The sequence below is a fragment of the Chiloscyllium plagiosum genome, unplaced genomic scaffold, assembly GCF_037043375.1.
Source record: "Chiloscyllium plagiosum isolate Xiang-an unplaced genomic scaffold, Cpla_swu_hap1 HiC_scaffold_11, whole genome shotgun sequence".
Lineage (NCBI taxonomy): Eukaryota > Metazoa > Chordata > Chondrichthyes > Orectolobiformes > Hemiscylliidae > Chiloscyllium > Chiloscyllium plagiosum.
The window spans coordinates 78,383,625-78,406,208 of record NW_028270149.1 but is presented as its reverse complement, the minus strand read 5'-3'; the positions used below and the strand labels follow the sequence as shown (position 1 = coordinate 78,406,208).

Below are 22,584 nucleotides of genomic sequence, written 5' to 3'. Positions count from 1 at the left end.
AAGTCCTTTTGATGCCTACTTGTATCCTCCTTACAACTTACCTTCCCCTCAATTTGGCGTCATCAGCCAATTTGGAAATATTACAATACAACGTTATATCCAAATCGCTACCATCTGTGGAATTGCACTGTCTAAACATTAACTGGCTCATTTGCCTAACCACAATGACTGCACTTCTAAACATTGTGTGAAATTCTTTGCAACATTTTTTCGACAATGGAATGCTCAATATAAATTAAACTCTTTATCTTTTCCTGGGGAGTTACAATGAATGGGAAAAGTGGTCAGGCCATGTAATTTCACGAAGGAATATTGTGAAATGAAGCTGAGTGAATTCCTGTGTACTGCTCCATTCATTGAAGAATCATCCAGTTAAGCTTTTGCAGGTGGAGCTAAGAAATAAGAAGGACAAATCTGGTGCTTAGGTTCAAGTTCTAAATTGGGGTAACGCGAACTTTGATGGAATTAGACAGGAGCTTGCAGGGGTTGATTGGAGTGGTTTGTTTGCAGACAAAAGGACCTCCAGCAAGTGGGATGCCTTTAAAAGTGAGATAGCTAGAGTTCAAGGTCTATATGTTCCTGTGAGGGTGAAAGGCAAGGTTGACAAGAATGGGGAACCCTGGATGACAAGAGATCTTGATGCTTTGACTGGAAAAAAGGAGGCATGGCTCAGGTACAGGCAGCTGGGATTAAAGGAATCCCTGGAGGTATGAAGAGGATACAGGAGGTTACTGAAGAAGGAAATCAGGAGGGCAAAAGGGGCATGAAATGGCCTTGGCTGAGAAGTTTAGGGTGAATCATCCCTTTAAAATAGTCGTATATGATTTATACTGCAAAACCAGACAATTTGCAACTACTTGTGGGCGGCACGGTGGGCTGCCTCACAGCGCCAGAGACCCGGGTTCAATTCCCGCCTCAGGCGACTGACTGTATGGAGTTTGCACGTTCTTCCCGTGTCTGCGTGGGTTTCCTCCGGGTGCTCTGGTTTCCTCCCATAGTCCAAAGATGTGCAGGTTAGGTGAATTGACCATGCTAAATTGCCCGTAGTGTTAGGTAAAAAGGGGTAAATGTAGGGGTATGGGTGGGTTGCGCTTCGGCGGGTCGGTGTGGACTTGTTGGGCCGAAGGGCCTGTTTCCACACTGTAATGTAATGTAAAAAAAAATGAATCCAAAGAGGTTATTTAAGTATACTAAAGGAAAAAGAATAACTAGAGAGAGAATAGGACACCTCAAGGACCAAAGTGGACATGTATGTATAGAACTGCAGAGATGGGTGAGTTCCTCAATGAATATTTTTCCTCTGTGGAGAAAGACGTGAAGACTTGGGAACTTGGGGAAGTTAGTGATGATATCTTGGGGACAGTCCATATCACAGTAGAGGATGTGTTGGATGTATTAACATGTATGAGGGTGGATAAATCTCCAGGTCCTGACCAGACATATTCAAGCACAATGCAAGAGAGGAGAGAAGGAATTGCGGGAGTCCTGGCTGATGTTTTTGAATCATCGTTAGGCATGGGTGAGGTCCTGGAAGACTGTAGGGAAGCAAATGAAGGACTGCAAAGAAAATCCTGGGAACTATAGACCAGTAAGCCCAATATATGTGATTGGTAAGTTAATTGAGAAGATTCTGCGAGGTAAGATATACATGCATTTGAAAAGACAGGGATTGATTTGGAATAGTCAGCATGGCTTTCTGCATGGGAGATCATACTTCACAAAAGTTTTTGACTTTTTTCATAAAGTGACCAGGAAGGTTAATGAGGGCAGTGTGGTAGATGTAGTGTATAGGGATTTCAGTAAGGCCTTTGATAAGATTCCACATGGTAGGCTGCTCTGGAAGGTTAGATTCCATGGAATCTAGGGGCAGCTGGAAAATTGGATACAAAGTTGGTTTGATGGTAGGAAGCAGAGGGTAATAGCGAGTTTTGAGAAGGTTTATAGCTCAGGTTGAGGTTCTGGGTGTAGGTTTATTCGCTGAGTTGGAAGGTTCATTTTCAGACGTTTTGTCACCATATTAGATAACATCATCAGTGGGCCTCCGGACAAAGTGAGCAAACCTACACTCAGCAGAGGGTAATAGTAGAAGAATCCTTGTCGGATTGGAGGGCTGTGACTAGTGGAGTATCTTTTGGTTGGTGCTGGGCCCAATGTTGTTTGTTATCTATATCAGCGATTTGGATGAGAATGTACAAAGCATGATTAGTAAGTTTGCAGATGACACTAAAATGAGAGGTATCGTGGACAGTGAGGAAGATTATCAGAAATTGCAGCAGGACCTTGATCAGCTGGGGAAGTGGGGGCGAGGAATGGCAAATGGAGTTTAATAGAGATAAGTGTGAGGTTTTGCATTTTGGAATGTCAAACCAAGGTCGGACCTTAAGGAATGTTGTGGAACAGAGGGACCTTGGAGTTCAAGTGCACGGTTCTCTGAAGGTGGAGTCACAGGTAGACAGGGCAGTGAAAAAGGCTTTTGGCACACTGGCCTTCATCAGTCAGGGCATTGGGTATAGAAATTGAGAAGTTATGTTGCAGTTATACAAGGATGTTGCCTGGACTCAACAGACCGAGTTATAAGGAGAAGCTGAACAAGCTAGGAATTTTATCTTTAGAGCATAGGAGACTGAGGGGGGTCTTATAGAAGTGTATAAGACCATGAGTGGCATGGATAGGAATGAATATGCTCAGTCTTTTTCCCAGAGTTGGGGAATCAAGGACTAGAGGGCATCAGTTTAAAGTTAATGGGGAAAGAATAAAAGGGACCCTGAGGGACAAGTTTTTTACACGGAGGGTGGTATGCAGATGGAATGAGCTGCCAGCGGAAGTGGTTGAGGTGGGTACATTAATAACATTTAAAAGGCATTTCGACAAATAGATGGATAGGAAAGGTTTAGAAGGATATGGGCCAAGTGCAGGGAAATGGGGTTAGCACGACGGACATTTTGATTGGCATGGACCACTTTGGGCCAAAGGGCCTGGCTTCATCCTGTAGGACTCTATGACTCTATGACTTCAGAGATATAATGTGAGAGAACAGTATTGGGGAACTTTAACCACCTGTCAACAGAAACCTATGGCGTCTTGCAGACTGTGGCCTCCTGAACCTTGGGAGTTCATACAATGCCAACGGATGACGACTAAATGCTGCTTGGCTTTTCTCTCTCCCAGCAGGTGGAAGGCTTCACTACAGTGAAGGGAATGAGGTGAATGGACAGAGTTTGCATTGAGCATGTGTTAAACCAGGGTAGATGGGACAGATTCGATGAGCTTATCTTTGTCTGTGTGCATCAGCTCATAAGCTATTTGGACAGTGATTCCTGCAAGAAATAATGCCAGGTACCTTCATGAGCAACTAAACCCCTGACCCCACCACTGAGAATCCTATCTGATTAAGCCCTTGTCAATCACATCAGATGATTGACAAGCTTCTCAGCTTATCATGAGCCTCAACACTGAAATCCCACCAGGCCAGATGTGGCCGGTTAATCAAAGAGTGGTGGCCCAAGCTCATGAAGGGCAGCAACAACATGTGGCTGAGTCAGGGAATCTCAGGGTGGGCATCGCAAGGTGAGGGGATGTCAGAGGTAAGGGCAGAGGAATAGCTTTGAGCAAATTGAGGCAATTGGAGGCTAAAATGTCTGTAGTGTCTGATCAGGGATATGATGAGGGGTTGTGTCTGGATGGGATGCTCTTTGAAGGGTCGGTGGTCACTTGATGGGATAAATGGCCTCTTTCCATTCTGTAGGGATTGTAGGATGGTTAATTGCGCTGATGAGAGATTGAGCCGCATCATGGTCATTAATCGACCATGTAAATGTTTAAATTGGTGGCAATCGCTGATGACTCTTCTTTCCCAGAACCTGACTGATGAGGTGGCAGGAACCAAACAGGTCCCTTGGTAGTGCCAACCTGTCTAGTTATTTGCCCTTCCTGCCATCGACTGCACACCTTCAGAGAGTGGAAAACCTCATTCAATTTGCCTGTTTGAACTGTCTCCAAACTTCTCCCTGATCTTTACCAAGGGCTGAGGTCTTAAGCACAGAAAGTTAAGGAATGTGAGGCATGTACTTACTTCGCCAAAAGTTACAGGATAAACTGATTACCAACAAGTTAGGTGGATGGTACAATTCCAGTTTTGACACTATTTTCCTTATTATTTTGCTTTACACTTTCTTAAGTTCCTCACCGCTATGTGCCATGCCAGAGGGTAGGATACGTTCTAAATGACTTCTAACTGGAAAGAATGCAGATTCTTATGATAAAGGTGAAATACTCGAAAACACAGAACAGATACCAACCATGAGTAGATGTTTTCTCCCTTCTCCGGATACCAGTTGCTCTCCCTCTTTCATATTCTGAGCCTATGGGCAGACCTTCTCCTTCCATCAATGTGTAATATTTTCCACTTTCATGATCCAGGAAGTAGCTGGAAGATTCGGAACTTTTCATCCCAGACTTTGCTATCCCATACTTGCCAATGTCGTCACAAGGCAATATCCCCAATTCATCCCTAAGACGGGGAAATAAAACATCAAAAACAACCATTAGTCCCACAGCAACAGGCATATCGACATTTTCTGGTTGCAAATCCTTTTAAAGCCAGTTTGATGGCTATCAAATGGTCACTTTGTTGGAAGAATGTACTGCAGAATGCAATGGCGCTTTGCTTTACACTCTGAAAGAAGTGCTCATATCCCTTGTGCATTACAAAGTCTGAATCCTCAAACTAAAAGGAAAGAAGGTATAAGGTTAAGAAGAAATCTAAGGACAACGATGTCAGAAACACCACATAAACAATATGGCGATTAGTATTTTAACTCTCACAAAGGGAGACATTTTTAATAACACAGAGTTCTATGCTTATCAACAGTAATCAATTGAAAAGACGCAAAATTAGTATTTTCAGCTGATCCGAATGTTGAGTGACAATTGATCAGTGTTTAAATTGAAGTCAGGGCTGCCCATTCTAAGACTTACCTAGGACCATAGATTCCTGAAAGGGGAGATAGAATGAAGACGTCATGAAGTGTAGAACTATCATACTTTGATGACATGCCAATGGTGCTTGTTGGTGTTGTAGAGCTACTGGTCGGACTTGTTGGAATAACTGGCTGGAGATGAAAATGACATATGATTAGTGCCAAAGACAAATTAGCCAGCCCTCCAAATTATGTTGTTAGATATCTGCCCCATGTATTACAAAAAAATGCAGATCAGTTATTCAGTCTTGGGCACCATGGAAGGATGTTTAACAAAACACAAGAAGAACTTCCTTTGAAGACTGCCTTAGGATTGGCTGTAGGTCATATGACTCAGTTGATGTCACACTGCCTCTGAAGTCTGAAGACCCTGAATTAACGTCCCACTGCACAACCTCATGGCTACAGAAAATCTGTTCAAAAACTTCTGACACTTCACATCATTCTTCAAGAGCAAAAATGCATGGGAAGAGATGCAAAATAAATGAGACACACATTGTTTTTCTTCAGAAGTGTTTGACTTTGTTGAACTTCTACGCAAGTTGGCATGCTTTCAGGATTGTACTCAAGTATCAGCTCAGAATATGTGGTCAGGTTCATTTTATGGTTTTATTTCTCATAAAACTGATGGAGATTTTATTATGATTACCATTCACAATGCCAAAGAAGGCTGAGATGCAAGCTTAAACTACCTGAATCTACAAATGACTTGTATTGGAAAATTGAGCAGTTAAACAGTTCCCACAAAGGTGCCGAATGTTAAAATCAATTGGTTAATGCCTGTTTTATATCAGTAGTCAAAGAAATGGCACATCACATTCACTTTAAACTGCTCAAATCCCTCAACAGTCATTTCCTAGCTTTGTTTTCCAAGAACAAATACAACCAATGGTGATAATTAAATAATGACTCTGACAAAGCAAACCTATCAATAAATTGTAAAACCTCTGTAATGCTTTTTCAGGACAGAAATTTCTGGAGGTCTGGGTGCAGCTGTGGAGAGAGAAACACAATTAACATTTTGAGTCTAAAGATTCTTCTTCAGAATTGGTTCAACGGGAGTTTGACCTATTATTGTGCTCAAAACAATCACATCGATATTCAGTGCCTTTTTATTTTGATTTGTTAATAATTTACCCAATCGTTATGTTTGTTTCAAGGTCAAGAGTCCGGATGAAGGGTCTTGTCCAAAACGTTGACTCTCCCTGCTCTTCTAATGCTGCCTGACCTGCTGTGCTTTTTCTAGTTCTATAGTTTATTCAAGTCTGACTTTCCAGCATCTGCACTCCTCACTATCTCCATATCTGGATTAAGTGAGCTTCCATTTCTTTTCCCATTAATTATCAATGCAGAAAAACACATCTCATCCCATTGTCAGTTGACAGGGGCTAGGGTAACACTGTAAGACTCACCTGGGATTAAAAGTGTTACATTGCTGTCCATCCATAAAGACGTTTTGTGAACATTTCCACTCTCAGAATTTCCAAACACTTTCTGTGAGAACTGTCGTGTTAAAAGTAGCCTACTAAGAAAACTATCCTCAATGCACTTACAAGGACCACATGCAGCGAGCAGACCAGGCTGTCCATAGAAGTCCTGACAATCAACTTGATGCTGCTGTTTTGTTCAACGCAGGAAAACATGAACTTATTCGAGATGCCTTAGCATATTTCAGATAGATGATAGATAAAGAAGCAGAAGTAGTGAGAGAGAGGGAAAGAGATAAATAGTTGGATAGAGGAATAGATAGCGAGAGAGATAAATAGATAGTGACAGGGATAGATAGACAGATAGTGAGACAGAGATAAATAAGTGGGGAGAATGATAGAGCAAGTGAGAGGGATACAGTTGGACAGAGGGATTGACAGAGAGTGAGTTAAATAGATGCACAGAGGCTTAGATAGAGATAGACAGATAATGAGAGACAGATGTGGATGAATAGAGGGATAGATAGAGATAGTGAGAGAGAAATAAATAAGTGGAGAGAGGGATAGATAGAGAGAGAGACAGAAAGATAGATGGATAAATAAAGACAGATAGTGGGAGGAGTTTAGAGGGATAGATAAAGATAGAGAGATAATGAAAGATAGAGATAAATGGAGGGATAGAAAGAAAGAGACAGACAGATTCCTGGGATGGTGGGACTGATGTACTGCGAGAGAATAAGGTTGTTTTACAGAAATTTTATTCAGGAATGGACAGGATAGATGCAGGAAGTATTGAGGAGGCAGAGACGCTGCAGAAAGATTTAGACAGGTTAGGAGAGTGGGCAAACAAGTAGCAGATGAAATACAACACAGGAAGGTGTGAGGTCATCCACTTTGGTAGGGAGAATAGAGGCATGGACTATTTTCTAAATAGGGAGAAAATTCAGAAATCAGAAGTGCAAAGGGACTTGGGTGTCTTAGTCCAGGTTTCTCTTGCAGGTTGAGTTGGTAGTTAGGAAGGCAAATACAATGTTGTCATTCATCTTAAGAGGACTAGAATATAAAAGTAGGGATGTACATCTGAAGCTTTAAAAGGCTGTGGTCAGACCACATTTAGAGTATTGTGAACAACTTTGAGCCCCATACCTAAGGAAGGATGTATCTGCCCTGGAGCAGGTCCAGAGGAGGTTGACGAGAATGATCCCAGGAATGAAAAGCTTACCATGTGAGGAATGATTGAGGACTTTGGGACTCTACTTGATGGAGTTTAGAAGGATGAGGGGAATCTAATTGAAACTTACTGAATACTGACTGGCCTGGACAGAGTGGACTTTGGGAAGGTGTTTCCACTGGCAGGAGAGAGGAGGACCTGAAGGCACAGCTTTAGAGTAAAGGGAAGACCCTTTAGAACAGAGATAAGGAGAAGCTTCTTCAGCCAGAGAGCGGTGAATCTGTGGAATTCATTGCCACAGAAGGCTGTGGAGGCCAGGTCATTAAGAATACATAAAACAGAGATGGATATGTTCTTGAATGCCAAGGGGTTCAAAGAATACGGGGAGAAAGTGGGAAAATGGGGTTGAAAAACCTATCAGCCATGATTGAATGGCAGGGCAGACTCGATGGGCCGAATGGCCTAATTTCTGCTCTTATATCTTATGGTCTTGTGGAAGGATGTTCTCTATGACTGGGGAGCCCAGACCAGGGGTTGCAGTCTAAAGATAAGGGGTAGGCCTTTTAGGACTGAGATGAGGAGAAATTTTTCCACCCAGAGACTGGTGAGCCTGTGGAATTCTCTCCCATAGGAAACTCTTGAGGCCAAAGTATTGAGACTTTCAAGAGAGATATAGATATAGTTTTCAGGACTGAGGGCATCAAAGGGTAGTGGGAGATAGCGAAAACAGGGTACTGAATTGAATGATCAGCCATGATCATTTTGAATGGCCAGAACAGGTTTGAAGGGCCAGATGGCCTATTCCTGCTCCAATATTGTATATTACTTTGTTTGTATATGACAAAACACTGTGCAAAGGCAAGCTGTTCCTTTCTGTGAGTGCAATCCAAGTAAATACAGAATTATTTCATTCCACAGAATGAAGTTTTCTGCCAATGTAAAGAACCAATATGCTTATTGCAGTGAGCATGAAGATCACAACAGTACAGCTTGACATAATGAGTCCAATAATTGATGGATGCCAACTCCTCGACTTACTGCAACATCTCTCTGCATTTCTGTAAATAAAGAGCTAATGAAAACAAATATCTTTTAAGCAAGAAATTATTTGGTTTTGCAAAGTAGTAAAGCATTCCAAAGACATACTCAGGGTTAAAAATGGTGACAGAAGTCACTGAACAAAATGAACCTCTACATAGTGATTGCTTTCAAGATGGCGGCGGAGTCAAACTCCTCAGTCAGAGCTCGACTGTTCTGTCCATTCCTCTTTTGTTTTTTCTCTTTTATTTCCTCTTTTGTGGTTTCCTTCTTTCTTCCTGGTGATGTCCTGAATTTCTGCACTCAGTACAGACTCAGACTCTCAGCCTCAGCCCAGACTCAGTGTGGTGATCTCTTGGCTCAGAGTGGTGTCCTCTCAGCCCATCATGGTGACCTCTCAGCTCATTATGGCTGTCTCCTGGCCCAGCATGGCGGTCTCTTGATGGCTTTGGTATGATGGTCTTTCGGTGACCTGGCTTCGCTCTTTCTCGTCGGCCTGGCATAGTGATCTCTTGGACCAGTGTCATCTCAGCGTGGACTTCCAGCTTCCAGATGATTCCAGAGTGGTCTCCCAGCCTTGAGAGTCTTGAGGTGATGTCCAGCACAGTCTGGAGTCAAGGCTGGTGTGGACTAGAGACTGGGTGCTGCGTGAACTGGGTGGGAAGGACTATTATTCTTATATTTTTACTTCTTTATTTTTCTGATTTATTCCTATGATCTACAATGCTAGGCATCTTATTTCCATTTTTTCCCTAAGAATTTAAACTTTAGAATCTGCACCTAGGTACTTTTGTACCTAAGATGGAGTCGTAAGTGGAGACGTCTAAGCCTTTCACTGTACTCATCTGAGTACGTGACAATAAAGGTAATTCTATTACTGACACCATTCTATTCTTTGCAGGCAGCAAACCAGCTTTGTACATCCTGTTTACTTGCATAATTTCTGCATCCAGCCAGTACTGGACACATCAGTCAGGGACCAATTCCATAAGTGGTGTCAGCACCACTTAAAGCTGGCTTGCGAAGGAAGCCCGCTAACTCTTAAATTGGTGCTGGGAGTTGAGGTTGAAGAGAACCTGAACACAGAAGAATAGAACATTAGACAACAGAACAGTTACAAGGCATTTGACCTCTGTACTGGGAGCTTTGGTGAAGGAGGAGGAATGAAAGACAGATATTGCTTGATCATGGTCAGAGGGCTTATTAAGAGGCAGTCCATGGAGTCCTGGGGAAAGGGGGCTACTGAAGTCTGGAAGTTGGTCTTCATTGTAAAGGATTACCAGGGAATGGTGACAGCTGTAGGGAGTGGACCTCACAGTGAATAGGAGGCAGTGGGAGTCTCCAGGATGGGGGATTCAAACAGGTTCCACTAATTCTGGCCATCACTTGGGCTAGTGTCAAACAAGGTGCATGAACATTTCCAAAGATATGGGCTGTGGGGTAAAGCTTTTGTTATATTCTGTTTCTCTTTACCCTTATTGTGGGATGTGGGCGTCACTGGCTGGGCCAGCATTTATTACCCATCCCTAGTTGCCATTGAGAAGATGGTGGTGAGCTGCCTTTTGGAACGACTGCAGTCCACCTGCTGTGGGTTGACCCACAATGCCATTAGGGACTGTGCAGGGTCCACAGGGCTGCTTCAGCAGTTGTTCATTTCCGGTGCCTAGGTCAATGCCAGGTGATCCACCCAGTTTCATTTCTTTGAGACTTTGTAGCGATTGGTACAACAGGATGGTTTGTTAGGCCATTTCAGAGAACAAGCGAGAGATAGAGAGAGAGAGAGAGAGAGTTCTGCAGATGCTGGAGAGTCAGAGTTGAAACGTGTGGCAATGGAAAAGCACAGCAGGTCAGGCAGCATCTGAGGAGGAGAAGAGTCAACATTTCAGGCATAAGCTCTTCATCAAGGCCATTTCAGAGAGTAATTGAGAGTCAACCACATTGCTGTGAGTCTGGAGGCAGATGCAGGCCAGACCAAGTGAGATTGGCAGACTTCCTTCCCTGAGGGACTTCAAAGAACCAGATGGGTTTTTCCAAAAATCAGCAATGATTTCATGGTCTTCACTACTTCTTAATTCCAGACTTCTTTTTATTGAATTCAAATTCCACTATCTGCCATGACAGGGTTCAAACTCTTGGGGCCGGAGCATTAGCTGATTTTTCAGGAGCGATAATACCACTAGGCCATCGCCTTTCCTATTAAAGGGCTATAGGAGTTGGGAGGTCATGCTGCAGCTGTTTAGCGCATTGGTTAGACCACTTTTGGAATACTGCATACAATTCTGGTCTCATTCCCATTGGAAGGATGTTGTGAAACTTGAAAGGGTTCAGAAAAGATTTACAAGGATATTGTAATGATTGGAGGGTCTGAGCTATTGGGAGAGGCTGAACAGGCTGGGGCTGTTTTCCCTGGAGCGCCAGAGGCTGATGGGGTGACTTTGTAGAGGTTTATAAAATCATGAGGGGCATGGATAGGGTAAATAGATGAGGTCTCCCCCAGGGGTGGGAGGAGTCCAGAATTAAAGGCATAGGTTTAGGGTGAGAGGGGAAAAAGGGACCATAGAGGCAACATTTTCCACACAAAGGGTAGTGCGTATTTGGAATGAGCTGCCAGAGGAAGTGGTGGAGGCTGGTAAAGTTACAACATTCAAAAGGCACCTGGACGGGTATCTGAATAGAATGGGTTGAGAGGGAGATAGGCCAAGTGCTGGCAAATGGGACTAAATTAGGTTAGGGTATCTGGTCAGCATGAACAAGTTGGACCTGTTTCCATGCTGTACATCCCTATGACACTGTAGCTCAACAGGAATGGGGTGGTAAGGGTGGGGAGTGGAGGATTGCTGGACGCTGAAAGATCATAGGATTCACAGAGGTGGCAGCAATCGGAGCCAACATCTTGAGTGCCTCCTTATCATGTCAGGTAAGCGAGTGTAACCAGGACAAAGAAGTGGCAACTGATGTTTATATTTATCAGGAAGGGCATCCCAGATAGTGCGACCAAATACTGCATTGTCGAGGTCAAGGGGCCTGAGGTAACTTAACTCAAACCTGTTACCAGGATGAACTAACTGAGTTTGGACTTTGTCTAATAGGTTGTGATTCTATTGGTACTCTGGCAAGCAACTCCTATTTGGTGCCAAGGACACGTGGCTATGTTTGCAGCCCTTGCCCTGTTGTGTTGCTAAGCAACTGCTTTGTTATCCATCTAGCTGTACATTGAATGTCTTTGGCTGACCACACTTTCAAAGAGCCGATACATTGCAGGTCCTGCAGACTGAAAGCAGCAGTCAACTCAGACAAAGCACTAACATCACATGGTGCTGAGGTTAGGTATTTCTTGAGGCTTTCATCAGGATATTGTGTCCAAATGTCGTGCAGTGAAGTCCCTCAGCTGGTTGACAGGATCCCCCGTGCACATTTCCATCTTTTAATCCTTCAATTTTCCAGAGTAAGCATGAATTATCCTGAAATATTTGAGCATCCTCTGGAAGAACAATGGAACTGTAAGAGGCAGACTGGTGAACTATGAGAGAGAGAGAGCAGAGATGTGTACAGCCATTGTGTAGCTCCCAGCCTTGACTGACTACGTGTTCCCTTGAAAACTGATACATGGAATGAACCTTTGCCTCCAGAGATATGTAGAATCATCAGTAACTTTGGATTCTCAGCCATAGGTGGATGCAAATCTGGGATTAGTACAATGCCTACACATAGTCCCAATGGAATCCACATTAACTTGGCCGCGGTCATCAAAGTCACACAATGTCTGAGGCTATCTGCAGTAAAGGAGAGGGTGTGAGATTGTAAAGAGGTGAGCAATGCTGACTTCTTTCATCCTTGGGAAGTCTGAAGAGGCTGCTCATCTCTCACAGTGGTGTGATTTAACCAAGTCCCACAGCGAAAACTATGCCACGGCAGCCATTTTAACACAACAGTGAACGTATAGCTACAAATTATTTATGATTACCCATGACGTCCATGCATGGTAGTGCCTGGAGAAAACAGAAGTGAACATGTTGGCATAGATTGGCATGCACAGACATTTGTAGTGGCTGCACAGATGCACAATGTCAAGGGAGCATCGTTTTGCTATTTTCCAGGAAAGAAGACTAAAAAGCTCAGTTACATCCTTAATAAGGCTCAATAAAGAGTGGATTTGTGTGCACCAGGACTCTCACTCAGCAAAACACTTGAACTGAACAGGGGATCATTGCTTGCCATGTATTTATTTTAAGCCTTCAACATGATAAAACATTGCAAAATGCTTCACCAGGAGTACTATTAAGTAACCATTTGTCTCTTGGTTACATAAGGACGTGTTAGGCTGATGACTAAAAGCTTGGTCAAAAGGGTGAGTTTTACCAAGTGCCTGAAAGGAGGGATGGGAGGTTGAGAGGCAGAGAAATGTAGAAAGGGAACTCAGAGCTAGCTACACAATGGAAACCATGACCATCAATGGTGGAGTCATTCCAATCAGAGGTGCTTGAGATGCTAGAATTTGAGTGCAGATATTCAGGAGTGTTGTAGCACTGGGGAGTATTACAGAATGGGGGACTGTGAGGTCACGAGGGATTTGTAAACAAGGAAACTTGTAAAACCAATGCATTGCTTCACAGGGACTGAATGTAGATCAATGATCACAGGAGTCCTCCCTTTTGTTCTTCCTTACCTTCACCCCTTTCAATGGTATAAAACCCATTACATTTCCACCTTTCTCAAGTTCTGAAAAAAAATTCTTTCCAACTCAAAACAGGAACTCAATTTCTCTCTCCATCAATGCTGCCAGACCAACTGAATATTTCCAGAACTCCCTGCTTTTATTTCAACTTAGCAGCATCCAGATTATTTCATTTTTGCAACTGCTTCTCAGGGGGAAATAAATGAGTCATTAAATAGATTTAGTTACCATTTGGTCATTCAGGTATGTAGCTATTTGGTACCTAACATAGTTTATTAAGATCTGGGATAATTGAGAGAGAGAGAGAGAGACAGAGAGATTAGCAAATCCAGAGGGTCAAGAAACTGAGTAGGGTTGAAGCCTCACTCAGTGATAATTATCATTAATGAAGAGTGAATACAATTATTATAGACATTATAATAGAATGATTGCATGATTCATTAAAAGACCACAAGGAAAACAAGCTCCACATTTTTCCAGATGGAAAGGAAAGGGTAAAAATTATGACCACTGATCTGCATTTTAAATGAAATTGAAAAACCGGCCTAAAAATAGCACTCACGCAGGCATGCATTGTAATTAGTTACCATGGTGCAATCAGCAACTCATTTATCCAACTGTATTAAAAGTGAACTTTTCAGCATTTTTATCGGACACATTTGTCATGCTGACAGCACTTCAATCTGAGGGGCATCAGACTGCAACTTAATGAGGATTCAGTTTACCTGCAGGGCTAAAGGTTTCCATCTCACATTCTTCAGCAGAGCAGGGGCAGAAGTGAGTGTGTTCTGTGGTCGTTTTTTCAAAGTCAATATCACCCCATTGGGATCCTCTCTGAGTGCGTTTACAAGGTTCTTCAGCTGCCAGCCCACCTGGAATCGAGAATCCAGAGACAGAAAGATGCAAGCTAGAGATTTAAGTTTTGCTGGATTGTACTGAACTTAAGTATTGCTGGTAAAAGATTCCATTTTGTTCACCTTAGTCATCAGGACAATTTGTAAGAAATACCGATTCAAGAGGAAATCTGACATTTACGTCGCATGTGGGGACAGTGCTGTTGGTTGGCAAGTGAACTCTGATTGGTATAGGTGTTGCCATGGAGAATGCTCCAACAAATGATGATTGACAGTTAACCACAGTTTGCCTTTTTGCAGCAATATTTAATTTTCTGAACCAAAAAATTATACTCAATTGGAATTGAAAAAGCATGCAACCAAATAAATGTTGGTTAAATAGATTTGGTAAAATAAAGCAACCTCAAGCATATATTTAACACTGGACTAACTATAAAGATGCAAAGAGGGTGAAGTGTTTGTCCCTATTATATGAAACATGATGATTACAGTTCAGGAAGGCCATTTGGTCTATTTTAGTTCAAAGGGATCCTGGCAAGCCTCCATTGTTCCAGCTCAATGGTCCTCAAAGCTTTGAGGAGATGTCTTCCTGTTTGTCTATTGAGAAGTATGTCCCATAAGTTAGAGAGATCAGTCACAATTACACTGAAAGTGATTGGCAGCTTGAAATCCTCAATGGGGTGGATAGAGTTTATCGTATATGGAGAATGGTGTTATCCAATGTAACACATTCTGAGCAACATCAGATTATGTAATCGAGTGTTACAAAGTCCAAAGTGTGAAGGAACACCTGAAGGAGACCTGGGAGCTGCCTGTTCTGCCCATCAGGATTGAGAGGTGAAAGTTACGCTGTCCAACAGGGGAAAACAGGGTTATGTTCAACTAATACTCAAGCAGAGATGGCGGGGGGGGGGAGGCGGAGAAAGCATGGATTGTCGTTGACTTTACAATTTTCTCTCATGCCATCTGATTATGTAATAACTGATGTGTTAATATGCTGATTTTCTTTAATATTTGGTAAAAAAAAAGTTCAAGTAAGTTGAATGGACGTTTTCAAGGTAAGCTGTTACTAGAAATTCTGTTAACTATCACTAAATAGATAAATATATTTATGTCATCAGAATAAAATTTGTATGCATTTCCCTTATGTACACCGTTGTCTATCATTGACCTGTATCACGAAAACATACATGTGAACAAAGGGGTCACCAAGGAATTTCATCCCTTCCTTATTCTAGATGATGAAAAAAAAACCAGGATATTTTCCTTAAAACTTCAGGCCACTGAATTTGAAAGGTGACTCTCGAGCAATCCAATCAAAGAAACAAGAATCAATCAGATGTCAGGAGCAAACCACTGGGCTTGATTCCACATTCTAGAACCATCTGTACACAGTTATTTTGGAATGATATAATCACAATGAATGAGTCAATTTCATCACAAAAGTTTCCACTACACAACTGACTGAACACTTCTAAACCTATTTCATGACATCAGCCAAAATATGATTGAGTGATCAATACATTAAAAAAAAATTAAAAAGGATAGCACATCCTTTGCCAGGATGTGCTTTTAGTTGTGGTATCACTCCTTTCCCCTAAATTCATAGCCCAGCATGGGCCACCTCACCCCAGCATGTTCTCATACCCTTGGAGTTCAGGCCTAACTCAAGTCTGGCTGGTCACTTGTGGCCTGATGCAAAGAGTGAACAGATAGGTGCAGCAGACCAACTGAATGAGCTGAGGACTTCATCCTTCCCCAAGGCAAACTCCAATCACTCCACACCCACTTCTTCCCAAGGTTATAATTGGTCCAATAACTCGACTGTTTCCTCTTGTTACTCCCTCCACTGCTCATTTACCAACCGACTCGAACTTCACATGCCAAGACTGTTTCACTTTCCTGACACCGATTTCTATGTAACTTTGTTGTCCACATTTGATCATGGCTCCAATCATTTGAGCTAATGTTCCAACAGACCAAAGAAATTGTCAGAAACACGGGGACTGACATTTCTGTCTCCATGCCAGGTGCATTATCTCCCCCTACGTCCTTTCCAACTATGCTGATGAAATATTGAGTGAGATGACATTGTATCATCAATTTGAGGTCATCCAAAACAGACAGAGGGTGAACTAATGTTGGAGCCATTTTGAAGTTATTCTGTAACAAGCTACCAAGGCTTTTTGATAACCCAGTCATCTATAATTTTTTCATTTCCAGCTGCATTTTTTGGGTGTTAGATGCAATAAAGTTTGGGCGTCCTTAATATCAAATATAACGGAGTGGCACAAGGGCAGAATCCTGCTTCTGAGTCAATGGCTGATTGTATTATTAGGTTCTGCTGAGCCAGTTGGCAGCATCTGTATGCTTATGTTTAAAGTCTTTATTTCACCTTTTAAAAAAACCCAACTAAAGACGGATTCAAAGAGCAAGAAGCTCTTACAATTCTAACTGTGACTCATCCCCTGTTGGTGGCATTAACCCTTTGTCACATGACATCCTGGTTTACGGTGCAGATTGGTCACAGATTGATTTTGTTTCTGTCGAGCTGCACAGACACTAATGACACTTGAATGGATATTCTCAGATAGCTGGGGCAGGAACAAATGGGCCCCTCAGTTTCCATTCTGCCTCTCACCCCACGGTAAAATGTAACATTCAAACCACAAATCCACTCCAGGCAATCAGAAAGGGTGAGAAACTGGCAGAAAGGGAAAAAAAGAACAAAAGTTTGATGGACCCAGATTGGAGAAGTGTACTGTCACTCCAGTCACACAACTCCATGGTTCATAAAACTTAACATTAACTTTTTCCAGTTACCAAGGTAACTAATTAGATACCTAATCTCTATCAGATTTAAAACAAAGGATCCATCAACCGAGTTTCTTAATAAACATATATATTAGCTTATCAAAACAAAACTTAACCAATAAAGATGCAATAAATGATTAGCATACACAGTAATATAGAAACATAAATAGTTATCTCTCCAAATATCCCCAACACACATATACTCTGCAGCAAAATAAAAACAAAACTTTCGCTAAAGGGTTATTCCTGAATGTAAAAGGGTGAGGCACAGACATGTTCTGAAGTCTGTTCTCTGATCTTCTTGCAAGAGAGATCAAGTCATTAATAAATGTGATAGGGTGCTTTAATTTGTTTGATGACCTCACCTTCTGCCAGGTGTTGGGATTCCCAATGAGCTGCCACCTCATTCAAAGTAAAGTTGAGAAAGGGGAAACACATGATAAAGGGATTGTTCGATCTTTGTTGGCAATGTTCTTCACGATCTCACAGCTGACTATGAAATTTTAGTAATTTTATTCCTGGTTTGACTGTCCGAGACCATTTTCTCCACAATTTGTTCCTTTGGAGATACTAATTTGAAGTCCAGAATAACTTCATTGCAAACAGTCATGTGTACAACATTAGACCAATCATTAGGATGCTCAATCCAGGGGCTTTATTCCTTTGACTACAAAAATGAGAGTGACTCTACAAAGATGTGAGTGATGTCCCAGCCAGTAGAAAGTGGGGCAGCCTATTATATAGACCACACATTTTTAGCCCTCGCCCCATTTGGGATGAGCAGAGAGTTCACTGAATGGGCCTTTCAATCCTAGGTATTGTTGCCCTAGGACATTTCTGCCACAACACATGTCCTATGTCCTTCAAGTATTTCCTGTCTCTCTACAAAATCTTGGCTGGGAAGCTCCCACGTTTACATCTTTGCCTTGTCGTTAATGCTGCATTGCTAAAGGACCATATCACAACAAACAGGCCAACTGAGAACATGGAAATCCCAATGGTACAGTTTAAAGACTCCATAGAATGTATCAAGGTGACTGGGTTAGTTCGAGATTGCTCCCGTTATGTTGAACACTGGTTGAAGTTAAATGTAAAATGACAATTCTTGACGGATTCAGTTTTTGTTCTGAGGAGCAGAAAAGACAGGAGGAAGGGATTGAGGAAACTGGGGCCGTAACCAAGGGAGAAACAGTATCTAAGACTGGAGAAGTAACTCCTCACAGATTCCTTCTTTATAATTTTCGAGGGTGATTTCATTTTTATTTGTCACCTCCTTCATTGATCCTTTTACAGGTTCTCTGGGGCCTTTTGAATTTGATTGTCAACCCCATGTATACTGAATCTTGGTGTTAAACACCCAACCACCCGAAGAAAAAAGATGTAAAATACTCTTTAGAGCATGGATTGGGACTCACAGAAGAGTTCACTCAAACAGCTAGCACAGACACAATGGGATGAATCATGTACAGTTGTTTCTACAATTCTCAGATTAACTAAATAGGCCAGGAAAACCTGAAAACCAACAGCAAGGCATGTAATCTCGACTGGCTCAGGAATCAGATTACTGAGGCTACGGATGGAAAGGGGATGTGGGAGTTTTTTTCGTACAGTTTCTTTCAATGTCAATTGAGCTGCATCTGGTCAAAAGATGTTATTGCACCTAATCAGTTCCTTTTGCTGAAAAGGGTGGATGTGGTTAATCTGCAAAAGGTACCTGTTTCGGCTTAACAATTTTTGCCAGTCCTCTTCAGTTTAAGAAGAATCAAATTCCTTTTACAGTTTAAGAAGTCAATTAAAATGTGGAAACATAAATTACTCAGTGTCCACTGTCTGACATGATATTCAATTAGAAAACTACAGTTGAAACTTACTGGTAGCCTTGTCAGTGATTTTAAGTCATGTTCTGGCTGTGGCAGATTTACACTGAAATAGAAACATTATATTTTGGCAAAGTGTCATTTTTGTCGAGCTTTGTGGAGTGTAGCTTTTCATGAGACTTAGTAAGATTGCTCATGCTATCATTCAAAACTCACCTCATTAATTACCTACCATAGTTAATGGGAGGTATTAACATTAATCAGATTAGATCATAGAACATTACAGTGCAGTACAGGCCCTTCGGCCCTCGATATTGCGCAGCCCTGTCATACTAATCTGAAGCTCATCCCACCTACACTATTTCATGTACGTCCATATGCCTGTCCAATGACGACTTAAATGCACTTAAACTTGGCGAATCTACTACCGTTGCAGGTAAAGCATTCCATATCCTTACTACTCTCTGAGTAAAGAAACTACCTCTGACATCTGTCTGATACCTATCTCCCTTCACTTTAAAGTTGTGTCCCCTCGTGTTTGCCGTCCCCATACTTGGAAAAAGGCTCTCCCTGTCCACCCTATCTAAACATCTGATTATCTTGTATGTCTCTATTAAGTCACCTCTCAACCTTCTTCTCCCTAACGAGAATAGCCTCAAGGCCCTCAGCCTTTCCTCGTAAGACATTCCTTCCATACCAGGGAACATCCTAGTAAATCTCCTCTGCACCCTTTGCAAAGCTTCCACATCCTTCTTTTAATGCGGTGACCAGAACTGTACACAATACTCCAAGTGTAGCCATACCAGAGCTTTGTACAGCTGCAGCATAACCACCTGGTTCCGGAACTCAATCCCTCTATTAATAAAGGCCAAGACACTGTATGCCTTCTTAACAACCCTGTCAATCTCGGTGGCAACTTTCAGGGATTTAACAACCCTGTCAATCTGGGTGGCAACTTTCAGGGATAGATTAGATTCCCTACAGTGTGGAAACAGGCCCTTCAGCCCAACCAGTCCACACCGACCCTCCGAAGAGTAACCCATCCAGAACCATTCCCCTCTGACTAATGCACCTAACACTATGGGCAATTTAGAATGGCTTTTTCACCTGACCTGCACATCTTTAGACCGTGGGAGGGAACTGGAGCACCCAGAGGAAACCCAGGCAGACACAGGGAGAATGTGCAAACTCTACAGAGACAGTCACCCGAGGCTGAAATCGAACCTGGGACCCTAGTGCTGTGAGGCAGCAGTGCTAACCACTGAGCCACCGTGCTGCCCCAATGTTAATCTAATGCTAGTCTTGTCCAGCCTAAGGCCAATTTTCCCATGCTCCAAACCTGAAAGCACTCACTGCTGCCAGAACATCCCATCACACACCATCATCCCTGGCATGAACTCCAGGGACTTGAATCATTTAACCAGCCAGCACTGGCAATCTGGGGTTGGCCATCACCACCAAAACAATGGCACAGCAGCCACAAACCAATGCTCTCATGACATATAAGTGCAAAAGCAGACACGTCTTTGCATATATAACTGCATACTTCCATTCCTATCACAGGTTAAGCTCCAAGCCATACAACTTATCAGTCTGTTGCCACACGCCACTTGAGAAACCCCTCCTAATCACTGCTACCCTTTCCCCAATGCCCATCACTGCCCACATTTTACCCACTCTGACTTTTGTGTTGGAAATCTTCATGTCAGGAATGTTTATGTCAGGCATTGATAGCGTGTAGTTTCTATCTGGCTGGGTGGGGATGCCTTATGAGGAGAGATTAAGTAATTTTGAGGATGATAATTTCTGTTAATAGGCCTCGTTCAGATCATTTGCAGGAAGATCGCCTCAATGTCAGGAAATCAGTTGGAAAATGCAACATTCTGGTCTCAATGTCAGGAAAGGTCTCAGTTCCCTTCTCACGCCACTCTTCCACTTCTCTTGCCATAGCCAACATCGTTGAAGGCCTGGGAATGTTCTGCCCAGAGAATTCACTTTAGTCCTTATTTCAACATCTAATGTTCTGCACAATCACAGCCATCACTATACATATTGCAAGGGAAAATGAATGCCCTGCTTAGCAATTCCTTGAATTATCCCTTCCTCATGAGCTAGTCAAGCTAGAAGGTGTCAGCAGGGTGATCAATCGGAGGGAGCAGTCCAGTTTCTGCAATCCTGTATCTGCATGTAAGTGTTACTGGGCTCTGTCAAATCAGCATTCGGCTGGGAGGTGGGTGCCATGTGTGACAGGAAGGGTGCCTATTAAGGCAGATGAAGCAAGTGCCCACCCTCTTTCTGCCACCATGCCATTACATCAGTGGAAAAGGCACAGCACCAGCTCCCTGTCCAGAGGTCAACTGAGCTAATGACATAGCCCATTAAGGGATCTCTTCCCAGCATGATTAGCACTTTCCCATTAAACACTGCAGCCTCTCGGCAAGCTGGGATTGGACAGAGGAGTGGAATCTGGGCACTCTCTGAGCCACAGACAGGTCCTGGAATGGCAATGGCTGCTCCCACTCCCAACAGCAAAAACCTTCCTCACCTCTGTTCTGGTCTTTCAAAGAATCCCTCCAAAGCAAATAGAGGCATTTGGTCCATTAATTCCATACCGATCCTCCGAACAGCACCCCACCCCACCCTATCCCTGCAACCCCACATTCGTTATGACTAATGCACCTAGCCTGCACATACCTGAACACTACAAGGCAATAACACTACAGTATAGCCAATCCACCTAACCTGCACTGTGGGAGGAAACCTGAGCACCCAGAGGAAACTCATGCAGATACAGGGAGAACTCCACACAGACAGTGGCCTGAGGCTGGAATTGAACCCGGATCCTAACCACTGAGCCACCGTACCAGCATGAACCATTTTGTCAGCAGTCATGCTACAAATATAAAACTCAGTCTGGTGCCCGACCAGCAGACTTGAGATCCCTGGAAGAAAGTAAGCATTCTCCCTTGCCCAGCTATTCTGCTGTCAGGTACAGGGAACAATCACTATCATGACTGAAGTCAGCTGACACAGTAGAGGCTAGGCAATAAAACTGGGAACCACTTGCTCCAAGTGATTCAGTACCACATCAGGACATACACACCCCTAACCCTGACCTCTCCCACAGAGGCTCCTTGTGCTCAATTACAGCAAGAAAACCCACATGTATCAATGTAAATTCACTAACCACCCTCAGCACCTTTCAACCACCTCTGGGACAGCCCACCCCGGTACCCGCCCGGAGTGACAGCACTGAGGACAGCTACCCGCCTTCTGGCTCTTGGTCTGCCCCTACGTGCCATTGAGCTCTCACCCACCCCGATGGTAACACACATGTATCAATGTAAATGGGAAACATTTGTAGATTGTAGACAGGTAGGAAATCCCATGGATCTTTGAGGCTTGCCAGACTTAGACTGCAGACACCCACTGCACCACCAATCCATTTAGCATTGGCTTCTGGTAGGTGAAGCTTTCTGAGTGAGATAATTACCCTTTAAATATAGCCCCCACCTCCAAAAGCATTGCACTGTCCAACCTATCTAATCCTCTGATTATCTTTAGCTTTCATTTAAAGAGTATATTTAACTGCTAATTTAAATAAACCCTTTAAATGAAAGCTAAAGATAATCAGAGGGTGAGATAGGTTGGACAGTGAGAGCCTTTTTCCTCGGATGGCAATGGCTAGCACGGGGGGACATAGCTTTAAATTGAGGGGTAATAGAAATAGGACAGATATCAGGGGTACTTTCTTTACTCAGGGAATAATAAGGGCGTGGAATGCACTGCTTGCATCTGTAGGAGACTCA

General features: G+C 42.9%; 1 protein-coding gene across 3 annotated transcripts in view; it reads right to left on the bottom strand.

The window, feature by feature from the left end:
- LOC122557100 (connector enhancer of kinase suppressor of ras 2) overlaps positions 1-22,584 on the bottom strand; it is a 585,950-nt gene that overhangs the window by 248,980 nt on the left and 314,386 nt on the right. For all 3 annotated transcript variants that reach the window (XM_043704404.2, XM_087992202.1, XM_043704405.2), the window contains exons 9-11: positions 14,016-14,162; positions 4,978-5,111; positions 4,299-4,510 (exon numbers count right to left, since the gene is read on the bottom strand). In XM_043704404.2, the coding sequence (XP_043560339.1) occupies positions 4,299-4,510; positions 4,978-5,111; positions 14,016-14,162 (493 nt within the window). The remainder of the gene's footprint in view (positions 1-4,298; positions 4,511-4,977; positions 5,112-14,015; positions 14,163-22,584) is intronic.